The sequence below is a fragment of the Eptatretus burgeri genome, chromosome 1, assembly GCF_056783735.1.
Source record: "Eptatretus burgeri isolate ZD-2024b chromosome 1, Ebu_testis_v1, whole genome shotgun sequence".
NCBI lineage: Eukaryota > Metazoa > Chordata > Myxini > Myxiniformes > Myxinidae > Eptatretus > Eptatretus burgeri.
This window is the reverse complement of record NC_140961.1, coordinates 13,765,959-13,782,955: the sequence shown is the minus strand read 5'-3', so window position 1 is coordinate 13,782,955 and position 16,997 is coordinate 13,765,959. Positions and strand designations below refer to the sequence as shown.

General features: G+C 43.7%; 1 protein-coding gene across 3 annotated transcripts in view; it reads left to right on the top strand.

Annotated features, from left to right (window-relative positions):
• BUB3 (BUB3 mitotic checkpoint protein) overlaps nt 1-16,752 on the top strand; it is a 39,869-nt gene extending 23,117 nt beyond the window's left edge. For all 3 annotated transcript variants that reach the window (XM_085872486.1, XM_085872470.1, XM_085872479.1), the window contains 4 exons: nt 3,811-3,962; nt 6,498-6,656; nt 14,478-14,655; nt 16,046-16,752. In XM_085872486.1, coding sequence (XP_085728612.1) covers nt 3,811-3,962; nt 6,498-6,656; nt 14,478-14,655; nt 16,046-16,266 — 710 coding nt within the window. In that variant the 3' untranslated portion in view covers nt 16,267-16,752. The remainder of the gene's footprint in view (nt 1-3,810; nt 3,963-6,497; nt 6,657-14,477; nt 14,656-16,045) is intronic.
• The last annotated feature ends 245 nt before the right edge of the window (nt 16,753-16,997 follow it).

Here is a 16,997-nt window from a genome sequence, read left to right as displayed (position 1 = left end):
TTTTGTGTCTTTTTGTGTGTATGTGTCTTTTTGTGTGTGTGTCTTTTTGTGTGCGTGTCTTTTTGTGTGTGTGTGTGTGTGTGTATTTTTTGTGTGTGTGTATTTTTGTGTGTGTGAGTGTGTCTTTGTGTGTGTGTGTGTGTGTGTGTGTGTGTGTGTGTGTGTGTGTGTGTGTGTGTGTGTGTGTGTGTGTGTGTCTCGTTTGTTGTTATCCCCATTTGTGGGTTTGAGGAGATGGAACAAAGTCCTCCTCGGACTCAAAGTATCCACCCTCGCTTCGGTGAGGGATCACAGTTCACGGACCAAGCTGTTCAACTTTGTTGTTCTCAGATAGTCACCGAACCTCGGACTGCCTCCAATTGTAGTTTGTTTCTGGTAAATATTCCCGGGGATAGTTTTCAAAATCTCAGTGAGATTCTTTATTATTGGCTTATCTGGAATTAGGATTCCACGTGAGGTGTTGTCATCGTGCACCGCATCCCTGTCATTGGCTTAATGGTTAGGGTGGCTGGCTTGGGATCCTAAGGTCCCGAGTTCAAATGCCGCTTGGCCATTGAATTAATACCAGGTGGGGTTGACTCAGCCTGTCATCCTTCCCAGGTCGGCAAAAGGAGTACCAGTTTGCTGGGATGATTGAGCCATTCGAGTATCCTGCGTCGGAGTGGCGACCCGTCCAAGATTCTGCCCAATAGCCAAGGAAACTGCTTTGGCAGCACCGGCGCTCTGCACAGAGTTCGGTCCCAATGAATGGATGGATGGGTTGTGCACCGTTTGTCCATCCATCTACTATTTCGACTTTTCCCGCCAAACCGCTGGGCCGTCCGGTGAAATTTGGCAGCAAGGTTCCGCTCATGATTGGTAACGGGGATTGCAAAGCTCGTTCCGGTCTTGTGACTTCAAGTATGTCAAAATGGTGGCATTGGTCAACTACTTCAAAAATCTTCTCCAGACCCACCAGTCAGAAGGCTACCAAGTTTGGGTTACAACATTTGGCCAGCACCCAGATAAGCTGCAGGTCCAGTGGTCCTATTTTTTTTGTTTTTTCATCTTCTGGTGTTGCTTGCCCGTTACTCTTTCTTGAATGAATAGTGCTGCTGAGAAACACATGATATTGATTTATTTTGTAAGTTATTCTTTCACTGTTGAACTGCAGCTCCTCGAGGTCCTAAATTTTGGGTGTGGGTATTTCAGAATCTGGGCAAGGTTTTAAGATACTACACGCTGGCCTTGAAGGCCGTTTGGAAGCCACCAAAGGCCATTATAAAGTGTATATTGGATGTGGAGTCAGGCAGTGTTGCCACCAGCCCACACGGAAAAGGCCAATAACTCCATAGCATTTCAAAGTCTAAAACGCCCCAAAAGCTCGTCCAGACGGGCAGCGCCGGGTAGCCCCTGCTAGTTTTAAAAATGAAGGCACCGTTGATATTTTGTGATGCGTCAAGGGACACGTTTGCTGTGGAAGGAGGCTGTGCTGGTGGTAAGTGCTCCAAACGGAGACTGATGGTCAGCCTGTGTGCCAGTTTAACAGGCAACACGTTACGTTCATGGTATGCAAATGAAATATGCCATGCTGTTTTAGAAAATTCGACCCAAAGACTATGTCAGTGACTTACAGGCACAACAAGAAGACTTTGATGATTCGTGCTTTGTTTGAAGAGTGGCTGTTTAACGATACCAACAGCCCAACCCTCACCCTATTTTTTATTATTATTATTATTTTTTTTTTTAAAGTTCCTGGATTTTAAAATGCATCAAAACTAGCATGTTTTGCTAATTGTTGATAATGCTCCCGTGCCAACCGAGGCCAATGCTGAAGAATGTGCTACTTCTGTTTTTCCTGGTGAACACGACGTCAAAATCCCAGCCCACGGATCAGCACATTATTCGAACGTCAAAACGTAAGTTTCGGAAACAGCAGCTGCAATATGTATGACGAGAGATGGAGAAGGACAAAAACAATATTTGGGAGTGAACTTCTTGAAGACGTATCGGTCCTTGATGCCATTTACTGGAATTTCCATTCATGGAAAGAGTTGGAAGTTTTTACCATCCACAAGTGTTTTGGCAAGTGTGACTCTTCTAACACCGTGACGGCTACAGCTGACTGTGTGGATGATTCACCAAAGTGAACGGATAAACTTGCAAATGAGCTCATTTGGTTTGAGCTTCCAGGACTTAGCTGAGCTCGTGAGTGATTCGCAGGCCTGTAACTATCAAATGCAAAACAGTTTACAGAACCTGGTCACAGGGCTATTTTGAAAGACCTACAAGAAGAAGATTATTCAGCTGAGGAAGACGATGACCCAGAATATGAACCCAAATTTGTGTCCACAGTGGGTGCACAGATGTACATCTTAAAGTTGAACGCCGTCGACTTTAACCAGGAGCACACAACGACATTAAACTCTGTCACGAGCCTTGAGGAGATGGCAACATGTGTGAGCATAACAGCTTCTTCCAAACAAACAAAAATAAATGATTTTCTTTTATCAATCATCATCCATCATCCTCATCATCAGATCATCCTCCATCCAAAACCATGATCTTTTCGACTTCCATTAACCATCCCCAAGCGCACCTCGTTCCAAGTTTCCTGTTTTTGCTTCCTGAGAGTTTGCACCTGTACCCATCTTTTCCATCCCCCTACCTTTTATACATCCCCACGGCCATTATTTCTCCAGTTCATCCTCTATTGTGTCCCTCAACCCTGCTCTTGGTGTCCCCCTCCCTCTTTCTACTGTTCCTTTTGGTCTATTAGGTCCTGATCCATGGGCTTCAGGATGGCCGAGAGGTTGCATACACTTGCTTCTAAGTTGTCCAGCCGAGTTTTGAATCCTGACCCAGCTACAAAAAATCATCCCGGTGCTACACAGGCAGGATGATTCATCAATGTGTGTGCCGTCCCTCAGATGGATGTTAAATGAGTGTCCCATCTCCCAGCATAAGTTGTTCGACGTTAAAGATCCCACGGTGTCCTTTGCGAAGAGTAGGCGAGCAATCGTCAGCACCGTGACCAAGTTACAAATTCCTGCCCTAACCTCCTGTTCTCCCTGTCCCAAGGGAAGAAAGTGCAAAAGGATCAACCCCCAAGGGGGCTGCTACGCTCTCCTGATCCATTCTATGCACTGGCTCTTAAGTGAACCTCGACATTGTGAGCAATTTATTTATTTATTTTTAATATAAAATAAAAGTGAAACTGGCTTGGTTGCAGTCTGTGAAAGACACAATTACCCAGTGCAAAATGCCCGTCAGCTGCTACGCTGCTTCACCTGTGTCAGTCAGCCTCAAGGCTTTACAAGCGTACGTGTTGATACCAGCTCCCCATCCCCTTTCCTGAAAGAAATCGATCCACGGATGCATTTCGCCCTCGCTGACCATCATCAGCGGTGTCGATTCCCCACAAGCGTTTGAGCTGTTAAGGTTGGGGTTCACAATGACCTGTGTTGTCCATTCGATTGTGTAGTCGAAAGCAGAGGCATGTTCATGTGCATGGTATCCTTAGCAGGTTGGAGCCATATGTTTTGTATTCCATTAATTTGGGGTGCAAGGCCAGGGGAAGGGGATCATGGGTCAGGGTGTGGGAGGACTGGTGTGATAGATTTCTAATACAACAACCAGTCCACCAAACATATCTGTAAGTTGTATCAAGCCAATAAATGTGTTTTGTGATCAATTTGCTTTTGTACAAGGCCTTTACCACTACCTGCCACTGTATAATTTGTGAGCACTGAAATACTTATTTATTTTATTTTTTTAATGGTCAATTCCTGAGAATGAGTGTGCCGATGCTGTTGCACTTCTTTGTTGCAGAGACTGTAGTGGGAACGCACGATGCGCCTGTACGTTGTGTTGAGTTTTGCCCGGAAGTCAATGTCACGGTCACAGGTGGATGGGATCACATGGTGAAGCTCTGGGATCCACGCACTCCTTGCAATGCTGGAACATTTGCTCAACCTGAGCGGGTATTTGATTACAAACTTTTAACTTTTATTTCTATACAATCATACATCACCCCACTTGTTTACCTTTTTGAATTGTGCAGGCCTTCTCTGCTGATGTGATGCTGAATGTTTTCCTCCAGCTGGAAAATATGAGACAAAACTTTGTCCAGCTCCGAGCTGCCGTCTGGGTTTTGTCCGTTCTGCGTTATTTTTTTTTTATCCTGCTCTCATTTTTATCTGTCCTGGGTTTTGGTGTGCTGGGTTTTTTCTGCTCCTCTCTGCATTCTGGGTTTTGTCCACTCCTGCCTGCATTCTGGGGGTTTTTGTTTTCTGCTCCTGTCTGCTTTCGGGATTTTGCCCACTCCTGTCTGCATTCTGGGTTTTGTCCGCTCTTCGTTGCATTTGGGGTTTTGTCTGCTCCTCTTTGCATTCGGGGTTTTGTCTGCTCCTCTTTGCATTTGGGGTTTTGCCCGCTCCTCTTTGCATTCGGGGTTTTGCCCGCTCCTGTCTGCATTCTGGGTTTTGCCCGCTCCTGTCTGCATTCTGTGTTTTGCCCGCTCATGTCTGCATTCTGGGTTTTGCTCGCTCCTGTCTGCATTCTGGGTTTGTTTTTATGTCATCTCTATCATTTCAGTAGAGATGACCTAATAACGCCAGTCTCGAAGTCTGTCCGTCCATCCGTACGTCCGTCCGTCCGTCCACAATCAAACCAAGTGGAGACAAATAACCAATAGTGGAATGGATAGAGGTCGATGAGTCATGCACAATGATATAACTTTCAAGGTCGTCCAAGGTCGAGGTCAACATCACGAGGCTGTCAAAGTTGCGAAAATCGTCGATTTCAAATCGTATCTCCTCCCTCATTTATCAAGAGAGATCAAATGTCATTACTGATTCAGATACTATGGACTATTATCTAGAACAACACGAGCCATTTTTTTTGAAATTTGCTCTCGTTCCGATTTTATAGCCCTTCAAACTTCGCTCTGATTCCCCATATGGGCCGTTCATAAAGTACGTACAAAAATAAAAGTATTAACTTAAGAACCAGAACTCTCGGAGACAAATATTACATTTGAAGCTTTTGTCAGATTTAACTAAAACAATGGAACACAAGTTTATATGCACACTTACTTTCATTTATGACATTAACATTGTCTTGAATGTCAATTTGTACTTTTATTTTCATAAATGACGTGCTGTGATATCAAAAGAAAAAGGTAAATTACACCGCTAGGGACTGCATCGTCATGACTTACAAACATCGGTTCATAAGGAACTTCTGGCTTTGCAAGCGATTAGCGATGTATGAGGGGGGTGGGTGGTTTAAAGCCCGTGTACGGGCTGCGTACTGGGGTGGGTGGGTGGTCACTAGCCTGCATACAGTGGGGGTGGATGGTTTTGAAACCCGGAAGTAGAGCGTACGTACTTTATGAACTGCCCCTATTCCAGTCTGGCACAGAGTTACTTTCGACCTCTAGCAGAGATGACCGGCACTCCCGCTGAGAGGTTATTTTTATTTATTTTTTTTGCTCCTGTCTGCATTCTGGGTTTTGCCCACTCATGTCTGCATTCTGGGTTTTGTCTGCTCCTCTTTGCATTCGGGGTTTTGCCCGCTCCTGTCTGCATTCTGTGTTTTGCCCGCTCTTGTCTGCATTCTGTGTTTTGCCCGCTCATGTCTGCATTCTGGGTTTTGTCCACGCCTGTCTGCATTCTGGGCTTTGTTCGCTCCTGTCTGCATTCTGGGTTTTTGGTCTTTCTGGGTTTGTTGCAGCATCACTGTGCATCTCTTATGTCCATTGCTGGCACTAAATACTGAATCTTCTTATTTCGTCCGTGGCACAAGGCAGTTGCATCATTGGCTGAGTCTGAGGTCGTAACAAGGCAGAGCATCATTGGCTGAAGGTGTGCCTTTGCTGCTGATGCAATGCCTTCGGTTGGTTTGGGCAGGAACTTTTAACGAGTTCATCGTGCCAGCGATAGCTCACCTACTCTTCGCGAATGACACTATGGGATCTTTAATGTCCACCAAAGAATGCCGTCAGAGGGGACACCCAGTTTAACATCCATCCAAGAGACGGCACACACACCGATGAATCGACCTGCTTGTGAAACACCGGGATGACGGTTTATAGCTGGTTCGGGATTCAAACCCAGGTTAGACAGCTTCGGGGTGAGTACCAAGTGCTGAAAAAAATCCCTGGAAAGCCCAGTCAAAGTGAAATTCTCCTTTTAATGTCACTCCACTTCGTTGAACATGTTCCTTGAAAATTTTAGCAGAGTATCTTGAATTCATCCGTCCTGAAGTTGAAAAGTGACAAATGGTGTCTCCAAGGAAATGAATTCCGAGTGTAACAGTGCCAAGACCCTTTTATCCACAGTTGTGAAACCAGTACCTTCCACAGTCTGTTCGCAATGTTTCAAAAGGACAATTTGTAAACTGCACGTGCCAAAATATTTGACTTAAAATAACGTTTCTGAGAAAATTTATGAGCAAATTAATTCCAGTTACCTCCCTCTCCCTCCTCCTCCCTTTTCTGTACCTTTGTCCGTTAGATATACACGATGGCAGTGTGTGGTGATCGCCTCATCGTGGGAACTGCGGCTCGGCGTGTCTTGGTGTGGGATTTGCGGAACATGGGTTACGTGCAACAGCGGCGGGAATCCAGCCTCAAGTACCAGACCCGCTGCATCAGGGCATTTCCCAACAAGCAGGTGTGCCAGGAACTAAGCAGTTGGCTCTGTAATGATTGCCTTCAAATTCCTTTGTATTTTTTTAAATTATTAGGGTACCCAGTCTTATGGACTGGGTAACCTATTATTTTTCTGCTGTTTATTTTTCTTTTTTCTGCCGGCAATTTGCGGGTTCTTTCACTTTAAAAATCATTTTCTCAGGAACGGTAAGTCCGATCGACACAAAATTTTCACCATAGTATGAATCTTTAAAAAAAAAAAAAATTTTGATAGCATACTTAATTGATAATTATGATGTCATAGGTCACGTGGTACGGGCGCCATCTTGAAAAAACCGATAAACTTTGGAACTCTATCTCTGAAACGGTGCAATGGAAATTTTTTTTGCTTCATACATTTTACTAAGGAACACGGGTGATTTTTAGTGACGTCATCGGTGACTTGGTTCGGCAGGCATCTTGTTTTGAAATTTTTTATTTTTTTTTAAAAATCTTCTCCAGAACGGCTGGACAGATTGAGGCGAAACTTTACACACACATTCCCCATGACATCCTTTCACAAGTTTGTTAATTTCTTATTGATAGGTCACATGGTTTGGTGGCCATGTTGAAATTGACCTTAAAACCTTCAAACATCACCTTCTCCAGAAGGGCTGGTCGGATCAAGGGGAAACTTCACAAGTCTATTCTGCATGCTTAGGGGTTATAAGTTTGTTAATGAATAATTGATTGGTCACATGGTTTGGCAGCCATGTTGGATTTAAGAAAAATATTAAATAATGCTTTCTCTGGAACTGCTTAATCTATCGAAGCGAAAATTTGCATCATTATCTTCCATCATGTCTGCATACATGGTAAAAATTATGATGTTACAAGTCACGGATTGGCAGCCATCTTGAATAGAAAAACGCACCTTATCCGATTAACACGAAACTTAACACACGTGTTCCAGGACACGATTGGAAGCAGAATTTAAATTTATGATGTCATCGGTCGCATGGTTTGTCAGCCATCTTGGATTGAAAATTAATAATTTTATAAAATCTTCTTCTCCAGAACAGCTGGACACATTGAGGCAAAACTTCACACACACTTTCCCCAAGACATCCTTTCACAAGTTTGTTAATTTCAAATTGATCGGTCACATAGTTTGGAGGCCATATTGAATTTAACCTAAAACCTTCAAACATTTTCTTCTCCAGAACGGCTGGTCAGATCAAGGGGAAACTTCACATATGTATTGCACACGAGTAGAGAATATGAGTTTGTTAATTTCTAATTGATAGATCACATGGTTTGGCAGCCATGTTGGATTCAAGAATTATATTAAATAATGTTTTCTCTGTAACCACATAACATATCGAAGCGAAACTTGGCAACCATAATCTACCCCCATGCCTGCATTTACTGTAAAAAAATTATGATGTGACAAGTCACATGGTCTGGAGGCCATCTTGGATAGAAAAACGCACCTTGTACGATCAACACAAAACTTTACAAGCATAATCTACTTCCCCATTAGATGGAGAATTTAAATTTATGTTGTAATAGGTCACATGGTACGGCAGCCATATTAGATTGAAAATTAATAACTTTAAAAGTCTTCTTCTCTGAAACGGCTGAACAGATCGAGGCAAAACTCCACATGTATGACCGCTTCTCCATGCCGAACAAAAAGTTCTCCCCCGCTTTTGATGTACGACACATCGTTTGGCATCCATATTGAATTGAAGGGAAAATATGAATTAAGGTTTACTCTGGAACTGCTGCATCAATAGATGTGAAACTTCAGTTTTATTATCGAACAGTTATGGGGAATGAAGTGTTTAAATTTCAAATTGATCGGCCCCATGGTTTGGCAACCATGCTGGATTGAAGGGGAAATATTAAGTAATATTTACTCTGGAACCGCTGTCTCAATATATATATATATATATATATATATATATATATATATATATATATATATATATATATATATATATATATATATATATATATATATATATATATATATATATTGTTGTGGTTACCAAATTCGCAAACCACCATTCAGGTCCCTTAGGTGAGGTATCTCGGTAAGTACATGTGTAGTTAGGCCCAAACCCGTTGTCTAGTGGGAATACATGTCATTTATGCGTGCTGCGACTCTTCAGGATAGCCGTTTTTCTTTTACTATCTTTAATTTGGACCAACCGCCATTGTTACCACCACAACCACAACATCAACCACCAACCACAACGCCGCTTCACCACAACCGCCACGACCTTCACGTCACACCTCGCAACCGTCGCATCGCCACCGTTCTTGCGCCGCCTGTGGGTACCGGTGTTGGACTCGTGCAGGGCGCGCGCCGAACAGCGTGTACAAAATCACGGATTTTGTGCTTCAAAAACGGATCAAAAACGACACACGCCCACTTTTTGCCGTCCAATCGGTGAGCGAGGGGCGAATTGGCCCCGCCCCCAGGGCGTTGGAGGGCGATCGATATATGCAAATTTATGGATCAAAAAGCATTCACGCCCACTTTTTCTCGGGCCAATGGGGAGCGAGGTGAAAGGTCGAAGGGAGGGGGTCAAAGATGAGAGGGCGAAGCCACGGGGCTGATATAAGCGACCGTGTTCGTCAGTCCAGGAGTAGTAGAGTCGAGAGAAAACAGAGAGTTAAGACTTCGCGGGCGGTGGAGTTGGCAAGAAGGAGCTGGTCGTCGTGTGCGTTGGAGTCGGAGCGGAGGGGACGGAGCTGTGGAGAGGCGGCGAGGGCAGACGAGGGGTGCTCGCGTCGTGCAGGGAGCTGCACCCCAGGGAGGCCGACAGCGCGACCTGGCCGAGGTGGAGACGCTCGTCGCGGGGCAATAAAAATCCTCTATACCCCGAGCATCAGCAACCCCCTCCTGTTTCCCCCCGCGCTGAGATAGTGCGACCAAGGGGGCCCCTTTCCCACCCCTACCAGACACTGCCCGCGAGGCCCGCGGAGTTGAGGCACCATCGCCGCTCCGCGTCTCATCACCAGACGGGTAGGCCCGACCCGGTCTCGGCCTCAGGCCCGCCTCATCCTTGAGGGTATTCTTTTTCTTGGTTTTGGGTATGTGTTGTCGGCGCCGTCTGTGAAGTAAAATTGTATAAGTGTTGCCGTGTGCTCGGTAGTCGGATAGCTCTGCATTGTGTTTCTCTTTTATATTTGCTTTTTGTGTAATATTGTGTTTCTTCTCCTTTTACATGTGCTTTTGGTGGAATTGAATATGTGTGCTTTCCGTTCGTCGCGAATAAATGTGCTTTGTGTTGAACTGTTTCCCGCTTCGCTTCGTCATTTCCTTCATTGAATCCTCATCTTGCTTCAAGTAAAGGGTTGGTAGTGGGCTGAATACGCCCGATAATTAATCGAACCGTCGAGGTCGACGATAACACCGCTCGGTTATCCCGATAGTACGGAACGGGTCGCTTAAGTGGCCCGTGTCCGAAGTCGACCTGCGGCGAGGTGCGATCGCCCGGTCTACCCTCCGCGTGGGTACTTAGGTAGGTCGAATTTGGCGAGCAACCCTATCCCACGCGGGGGATGATTGGCTCGATCGCGGTGAGACCGAAAGGTCCACCCGTGACTGGTTCCCGGCGTTAGTCCGAGAGGGTCACGACTGGATTGTCCGTCCGGTGGGCGACGTGCCGCGATTCGAGTTACGTGGCCGTCAGCACGCCGGCGGGCGCGAATCCGCAACAATATATATATATATATATATATATATATATATATATATATATATATATATATATATATATATATATATATATATATATATATATATATATATATATATATATATATATATATATATATATATATATATATATATATATATATATATATATGAAACTTCAAAATTATTATCCAGCCGACATGTGAAACATTGGTTAAAAATTTCAGACCTGATTGGCCATGCGGTTTGGCAGCCAAAATTATTTAATTATTTGAATCTGAGAACTTTTAGATTTTTTTTTTCCCCAGAAGGCTCATTTGGCTGCACCTGAATGCATTTGAGGGAACAGGAATAGCAATTCAATTGACACCGTCAATGTCCCCAGGAAAAAGGGCTTACCTTTTATAACGTAATAACTGGATTGAACATTTTGTGCTACCTGGTTCGTAACTCGTCAGTCCCACGCTGTCTCGAAGCAGGGTTGTATTTGTATCATTATTAAATTATGTTTTCTCTGGAACCACTTATCCTATCGAAGGAAAACTTTGCGAGTATCATACAAGTCTCATGTTGTATCGAAGGCGGATGTCTGGGTACCCGGTCATCACTGCCAGCAGTTATCAAGTGGCAGTTCTAGTTTTTTTTAAAGTTTTTTTTTTTTTTACGAATGGCATTCGATGTATCTGTTAAATATGTTAAATATCTGTCTTGACTAACGTCTTGCTCCACTGGAAAACTAGATTATTTGCATGTCGTGATCACATGTACCCTCACCCTTTCAATTGTGTTGGATTTGGTGTTCACTCACGAAGCAGAAAAATTTTCTTTGGATGCTTTGTTGTGTTAATGTGACCATTGTATCTTCAATGTCATCTCAAGGAGGAGTAACAGTGTTGTAGTGGAATTTGTGGCTGCACATTCTTTGAGGAAGTTATTCCATAAGATGAAGAAAACTGTCTTCATGAAATAAGCTTTTAAATTGACTTATTTTGTATGTTTTTCATGGTCTAATTATATTATTGGTTTCACAGGTAAAGCCTCACTCTCATTCATAATGAGTGTTCACCACCATCTCTGGTCATCTGCCATCAACAATGAAGATCTACCTTCATTAACTCTCCCCAAACCCATCTCTTTCCACGTTTCCAAGTTGCCCCCCCCCCACCCACTTGCTCCCTCAACCTCTTCATTTTGTGTATCATTTTTTTATTTTGTATATTTTTGGACTTCCATGTTCCATTTCTGCTTCTTCCCCATTTTCCCTTCCACTTCTGTTGTGGTTTCACCTCTCTGTCTGTCCATCTGTTTGTCTGTCAGCAGGATATCTCAAAAAGTTTTGGATGGATTTGGACGAAATTTGGTGGAGGTTGGGTGTGCGACAAGGATGAAATGATTCGATTTTGGTGAAGATCCGGATCCGTATACTAGAATTTAGTGTTTCTTCTTCATCGAGTGATGGAGCGAAAAATGAAAGATTGTACAATATGTCAAAAAGTTGTGGACAGATTCGGACAAAACTTTGTGGACAGGTTGGGTGTGTGACAAGGAAGAATCAATTCAAGTTTGGTTGATTTTGGTGAAGATCCGAATCTTGATCCGGATCGAATTATTTTTTGAAAGCGATTCTTCACCATTGAGCTATGATATCTATTTATAGCAAGATATTTATATGAGGGTTAAAATGATATCTATATATCGCACGATATTTCAAAAAGTTATGGACGGATGAGGACGAAACTTGGTGGACATGTTGGGAGTGTGATACGGACTAATCGATTCCATTTTGGTAAAGATCCAAATCTGGATATGAGAACTTTTTAAGTGATTCGTCAACACTTGAGGGATGGGGGCCAATATAATATATAGCACGATATTTCAAAAAGTTATGGACGGATTCGGGTGAAACTTGGTGGACAGGTTGGGTGTTTGACAAGGAAAACTTAATTCAATTTTGGTGAAGATCCGGATCCGACAACGAGAATTTTTAAAGTGATTCTTCACCATTGAGAGATTGGGCTAAAATGATATATAGCACGACATCTCAAAAAGTTGTGGACGGATTCAGATGAAACTTGGTGGACAGGTTGGGTGTGTCGCAAGGACGAATCGACTTGACTTTGGTGAAGATCCGAATCCGGATCTGGATACTAGAATTATTTAATTTATAAAGTGATTCTTCTCTGTTGAGACATTGGTCAAAATATGATATCGTACTGTGTAGAATGATATTTCAAAATGTATTGGGCCTGATATGTTCTCTTGGATCAGGCGTTACGTGGCGGAGGTATGCGCTCTACCGATTGCCCTTCACACACACATGCACACGCCCACGCATACGCGCGCGCGCGCACACACACACACACACACACACACACACACACACACACACACACACACACACACACACACACACACACACACACACACACACGTCTATAACCAATTTCCGATTTTATAAAGGAAAAAATCTGAAACAAATTACAATTAGAAGGACACTCTTCGACGTTGCGACATCGCCAGATATGCCCCCTGTCCACATTATTGCATCATTATAATACTTGTACCAAGTTTTATTTAAATCCAGATTCAAAATATTGTCACAGATCCGGGGTTCGAGGCTTGCCACGAGGAGAAACACTTGGATCCCTCCCGAACGCCTGGTCCTGAGGCAGCCGGGCACAGATAACTCTGCACACCGGCAGGTTGCTTGGCAATCATGAACACCGATTGGCACGGCCAATCCAGGCAGGGTTACACTACTTTGCGTGATACCTTACCTGTGGACAGCTGGATAATTGAGGTTACATACCCTCAGCACACACTCTGATTACTGCCGAGCGTTAGTGAGTTTGCGTTGGCTGACAAAGCTTTTTAGCACTTGTATGGACTGGATTTTGGGGAGGATGTCGAAGAGATCAAGCTGCGGTGCATCGTTTGGGAATGTCAAGATCTCTGACCTTGGTTTCACAGATGATGCAATCATCTTTGCGGAGACTCAAGATATCCTTTTGGGGTCCCTCGAGGTGCTAAATGAGGAGTCTGAGCCGCTGGGATTATGGGTTTCATGGGTAAAAACTAAGATCCAGGCTTTAAGTGATATCTTGGATTCTGCTATCCTGTCTGTACCTGTTTGTGGTGAGGATGTTGAGGTCACGGAGCCATTCACTGCCCTTGGCAGTGATATTCATGTCTCTGCTGGCTGTCAGCCAGAGGTCAACAGACATCTGGGTCGGTCATGGGGAGTCATGGATTCACTGGATCATGGGATGTGTTGCTGCCGGTACCTGTGTGGGAGGATGAAAGTCTGAGTCTTCAGGCCCTTGGTGCTTCCAGTCTTGCTATATGGATGTGAGACTTGGACTCTGACCAGGGATCTGAGATGGAGACTTAATTCCTTTCTTACCAGGTCTTTTCGGAGAATCCTTGGCTATCGCTGGTCGGACTGTGTCCAACAAGCGGTTGCTGAGAATGTCTCAAATGAGATGTTACCTGCATAGTCCATGAGTGTCAGCTGCGGCTGAATGGACATGTGGCTAGTTTTCCTGACGCTGATCCTGCTCACCAGATTCTCTCAGCGAGGGAACCTCATGAGTGGAGGAGGACAATGGGCCGACCACGTGCCTCGTTGCAGCAGGTTGATCGGCAGGCATCTCAAGGAGATGGGAATGGGCCAGGCATCTGCCTGGGGGATGGCCAGTCGGAGGCCCCTGGAGTTCCGGCGGAAAGTGGATGCAGTGACGCGCTGCTCCGGCGCATGCTTCCGTACCTGACCTGACCTGACCTGACCTGTGTCCCCTTTTCTTCTCTTTTCCTGTTCATTCTTTCCCTTTGTTTTCAACAACTGTGTCCCAACTGTCATTAAGTTTCCTTCTATGTCCTCTGTCATATCACTCTTCCATAATCCTACATCTTGTATTCAAAAAAACGTGCAGCGAACCTTGTCCTGGTGAATTAACACTTTCAATCATGGTATTTTTGTTGAACGAGTATTTGTTCTTTTAATTTGTGTTGTTTCATTCTTGGACCCCACGATGATGCCTAACATTGCAGCTCTTGGGCAAACAACAGACAAAGTGTGAACTTATTTGTACTTGGAACAAATGTGGGTGACTTCTTTGATGCATTAGTTTGGTCATATATGTTGCTTTGCAGGCCTACGTGTTGAGCTCCATTGAGGGTCGTGTGGCTGTTGAATACCTGGACCCCACCCCAGAAGTTCAGAAGAAGAAGTATGCCTTCAAGTGTCACCGTCTCAAGGAGGACGGTGTTGAGATGATCTATCCAGTAACAGCAATCGCCTTTCATTATATTCACAACACCTTTGCCACTGGTAAGTTCCCAGACATTTCCCACTTTCACAAATGGAAATTATTTCCATGCATCCTATTTTGTTGTGCAGAATTTTAAGCACTTAGGCGGACGTATTTATTATTCAAAGTCCTCTTCAAGGTGTTGAAAGAACAACTGCTTTATAAAATAGAACGGCACTCGGTAGAGTGTTATACCTCCACCAGGCTGAACAATTTACGTTTTGTATCCCACTAATATGTCGGATCTGGATCCCTTCCAGATCCAAAATCTAATCTCTCTAAGGTGAAGGATCACTTCAAAATATATACTCTTCAGATCCACATCCTCACTAAAATCTAATCAATTAGTCATTTGATACCTGTCAACCAGGTTTTGCATATGTGCTTGGGGTAACCACATTCTGATTAGGGGCCCTACTCCCACCGCCCCAATGAAATTCTCTATGTATGTGCAGATAGTGGACAAAAAATGGAAACACCTGGGTAAATTGATGTCCCTAATTTACCTTGGAGTTTCTATTTTTTTGTCCAATGTATGGATGTACGGATGTATGTATTAAGTATGTGTGTGCACATCTGGCCCAACTGTCACTTTGCAAATGTGCTGGGGGTACCCAGGGTCAGGTCAAGAGCATAAAAAAATTTGTTACTCTGTTTGCCTGTCTGGTAATCAAACAAAATTGGAAATAATTCCAACAGGAAACTTAGTTTCTAAGGACACATTAAAGGACACAAACAACAGGCATGAATAATAATAATTAATGTAACATGTTAAATAAGGTGGTGTAAAAGACGCTGCATCAATGGTGGTAAACTTCCGGATTCTCTTTCTTTCTATATCCTTTAAAATCTTTGTTTTATTTAATTTGAACTATATGCTGGAATACTGTAGAACACATCGTTTTGTTGGCACTTTCAAAAACCTTCCGTTTGGCAGTACTCTACTTGGACAAAATATTTCGGAATTTTACATCATCTCGACCAATCAAATCTGCTGCTCGCAGACCCCGCCCATGTCCTTTATTTTTTTTTTTCCTTCTCAACACTGCATGGGTGAAGGTGTTCTCGGAACTCTCCAGTAGTCTAGTTTTAGATTGTTACAGGTACTTTATATTACCTTTGATGAAAGAATACATCTTTTAAATTCTAGCGTATGCATTTTTTTATTTGAATACCTAGCTATTGAGGCTCGTGGTGGAGCGGAATGTGGGGCAAAAGGAATGCAATGGGACAACAAATGGATGCAGCGCAGCACGAAGTGAGGGAATTGTCCGGGTGGTGTATAAAATCGGACTTTACTCAAGTTTTATGTTTGGTATTAATCATGCATGCTGATGTATAGTTTTGTCAATTTCACTTCCAGTGAAGGTCAGCCAGTACCTTTGAAGGTAATACAGTGTTTCATCACAGGTGGCTCGGATGGCTTTGTCAACATCTGGGATCCGTTCAACAAGAAGCGCCTGTGCCAGTTCCACCGATACCCGAGTAGCATTGCATCGCTCGCTTTCAGTTGTGACGGCTCATCCCTCGCCATCGCCTCATCGTTCATGCATGAGCAGGAAAACCTTCAGCCGCCGTCGGACGAGCTCTACGTCCGCAATGTCACCGACGCCGAGACCAAACCCAAGTGAGTGCCGAGTGGCACCCGAGCCATGCGCTCGATTCCCGATCGCCACGATTCTCGTTCAGGATGTTTTGATTGAAATGCTGAACGTTTGATTTACAAGCGACATCGGTGTGGCGATTCACACAAAAATGATTTTAACTCTGTTCAACTCTGTTATTGTAGATGTGTTTACATGCCTATGTCCAATGTTTTTGTTTTTGTTTTTTTTCAGGACAGTTTGAGCAATAACTGTGGCACTCTCATTAGATATTTGTGGGCATGGGGTTGGGGATAGAGGGTTGGTAGGTTGAGGGGGAGCAGGGTAAGTTTTGTTCCCCACCTGTTTATATTGTGTCATTTGGCTTTTACACCAATTTTATATTCTTGATATGTTTGCTCAACATGACAACACAACCTGTTTTGAGTCTTAAAAATCAGTCGACCCTCATTGACCAATGTTGAATGTTGAATAAACATTGAGAACATGCTTGATTAAATCGACCCAAAACACTTTTCTGAACTCTGTCATCACGTCAAGACATTTTGAATGTGTGATAAATGCAACATTGTGTGATAAAAGAAGAACTAATGGTGGTGAGAATTAAACTGCAGTCTTGGCTGGAAGTAAATTCCTACCTTCGATGATTATGCTAGGTTTGATGGGACATGGGTAACCTACGATGATCACAATCTCAAATGGCTGTTGCGCATTCCAAAACTAACGGCAAACAAGACTGGCCATTTAACAATGCAAGC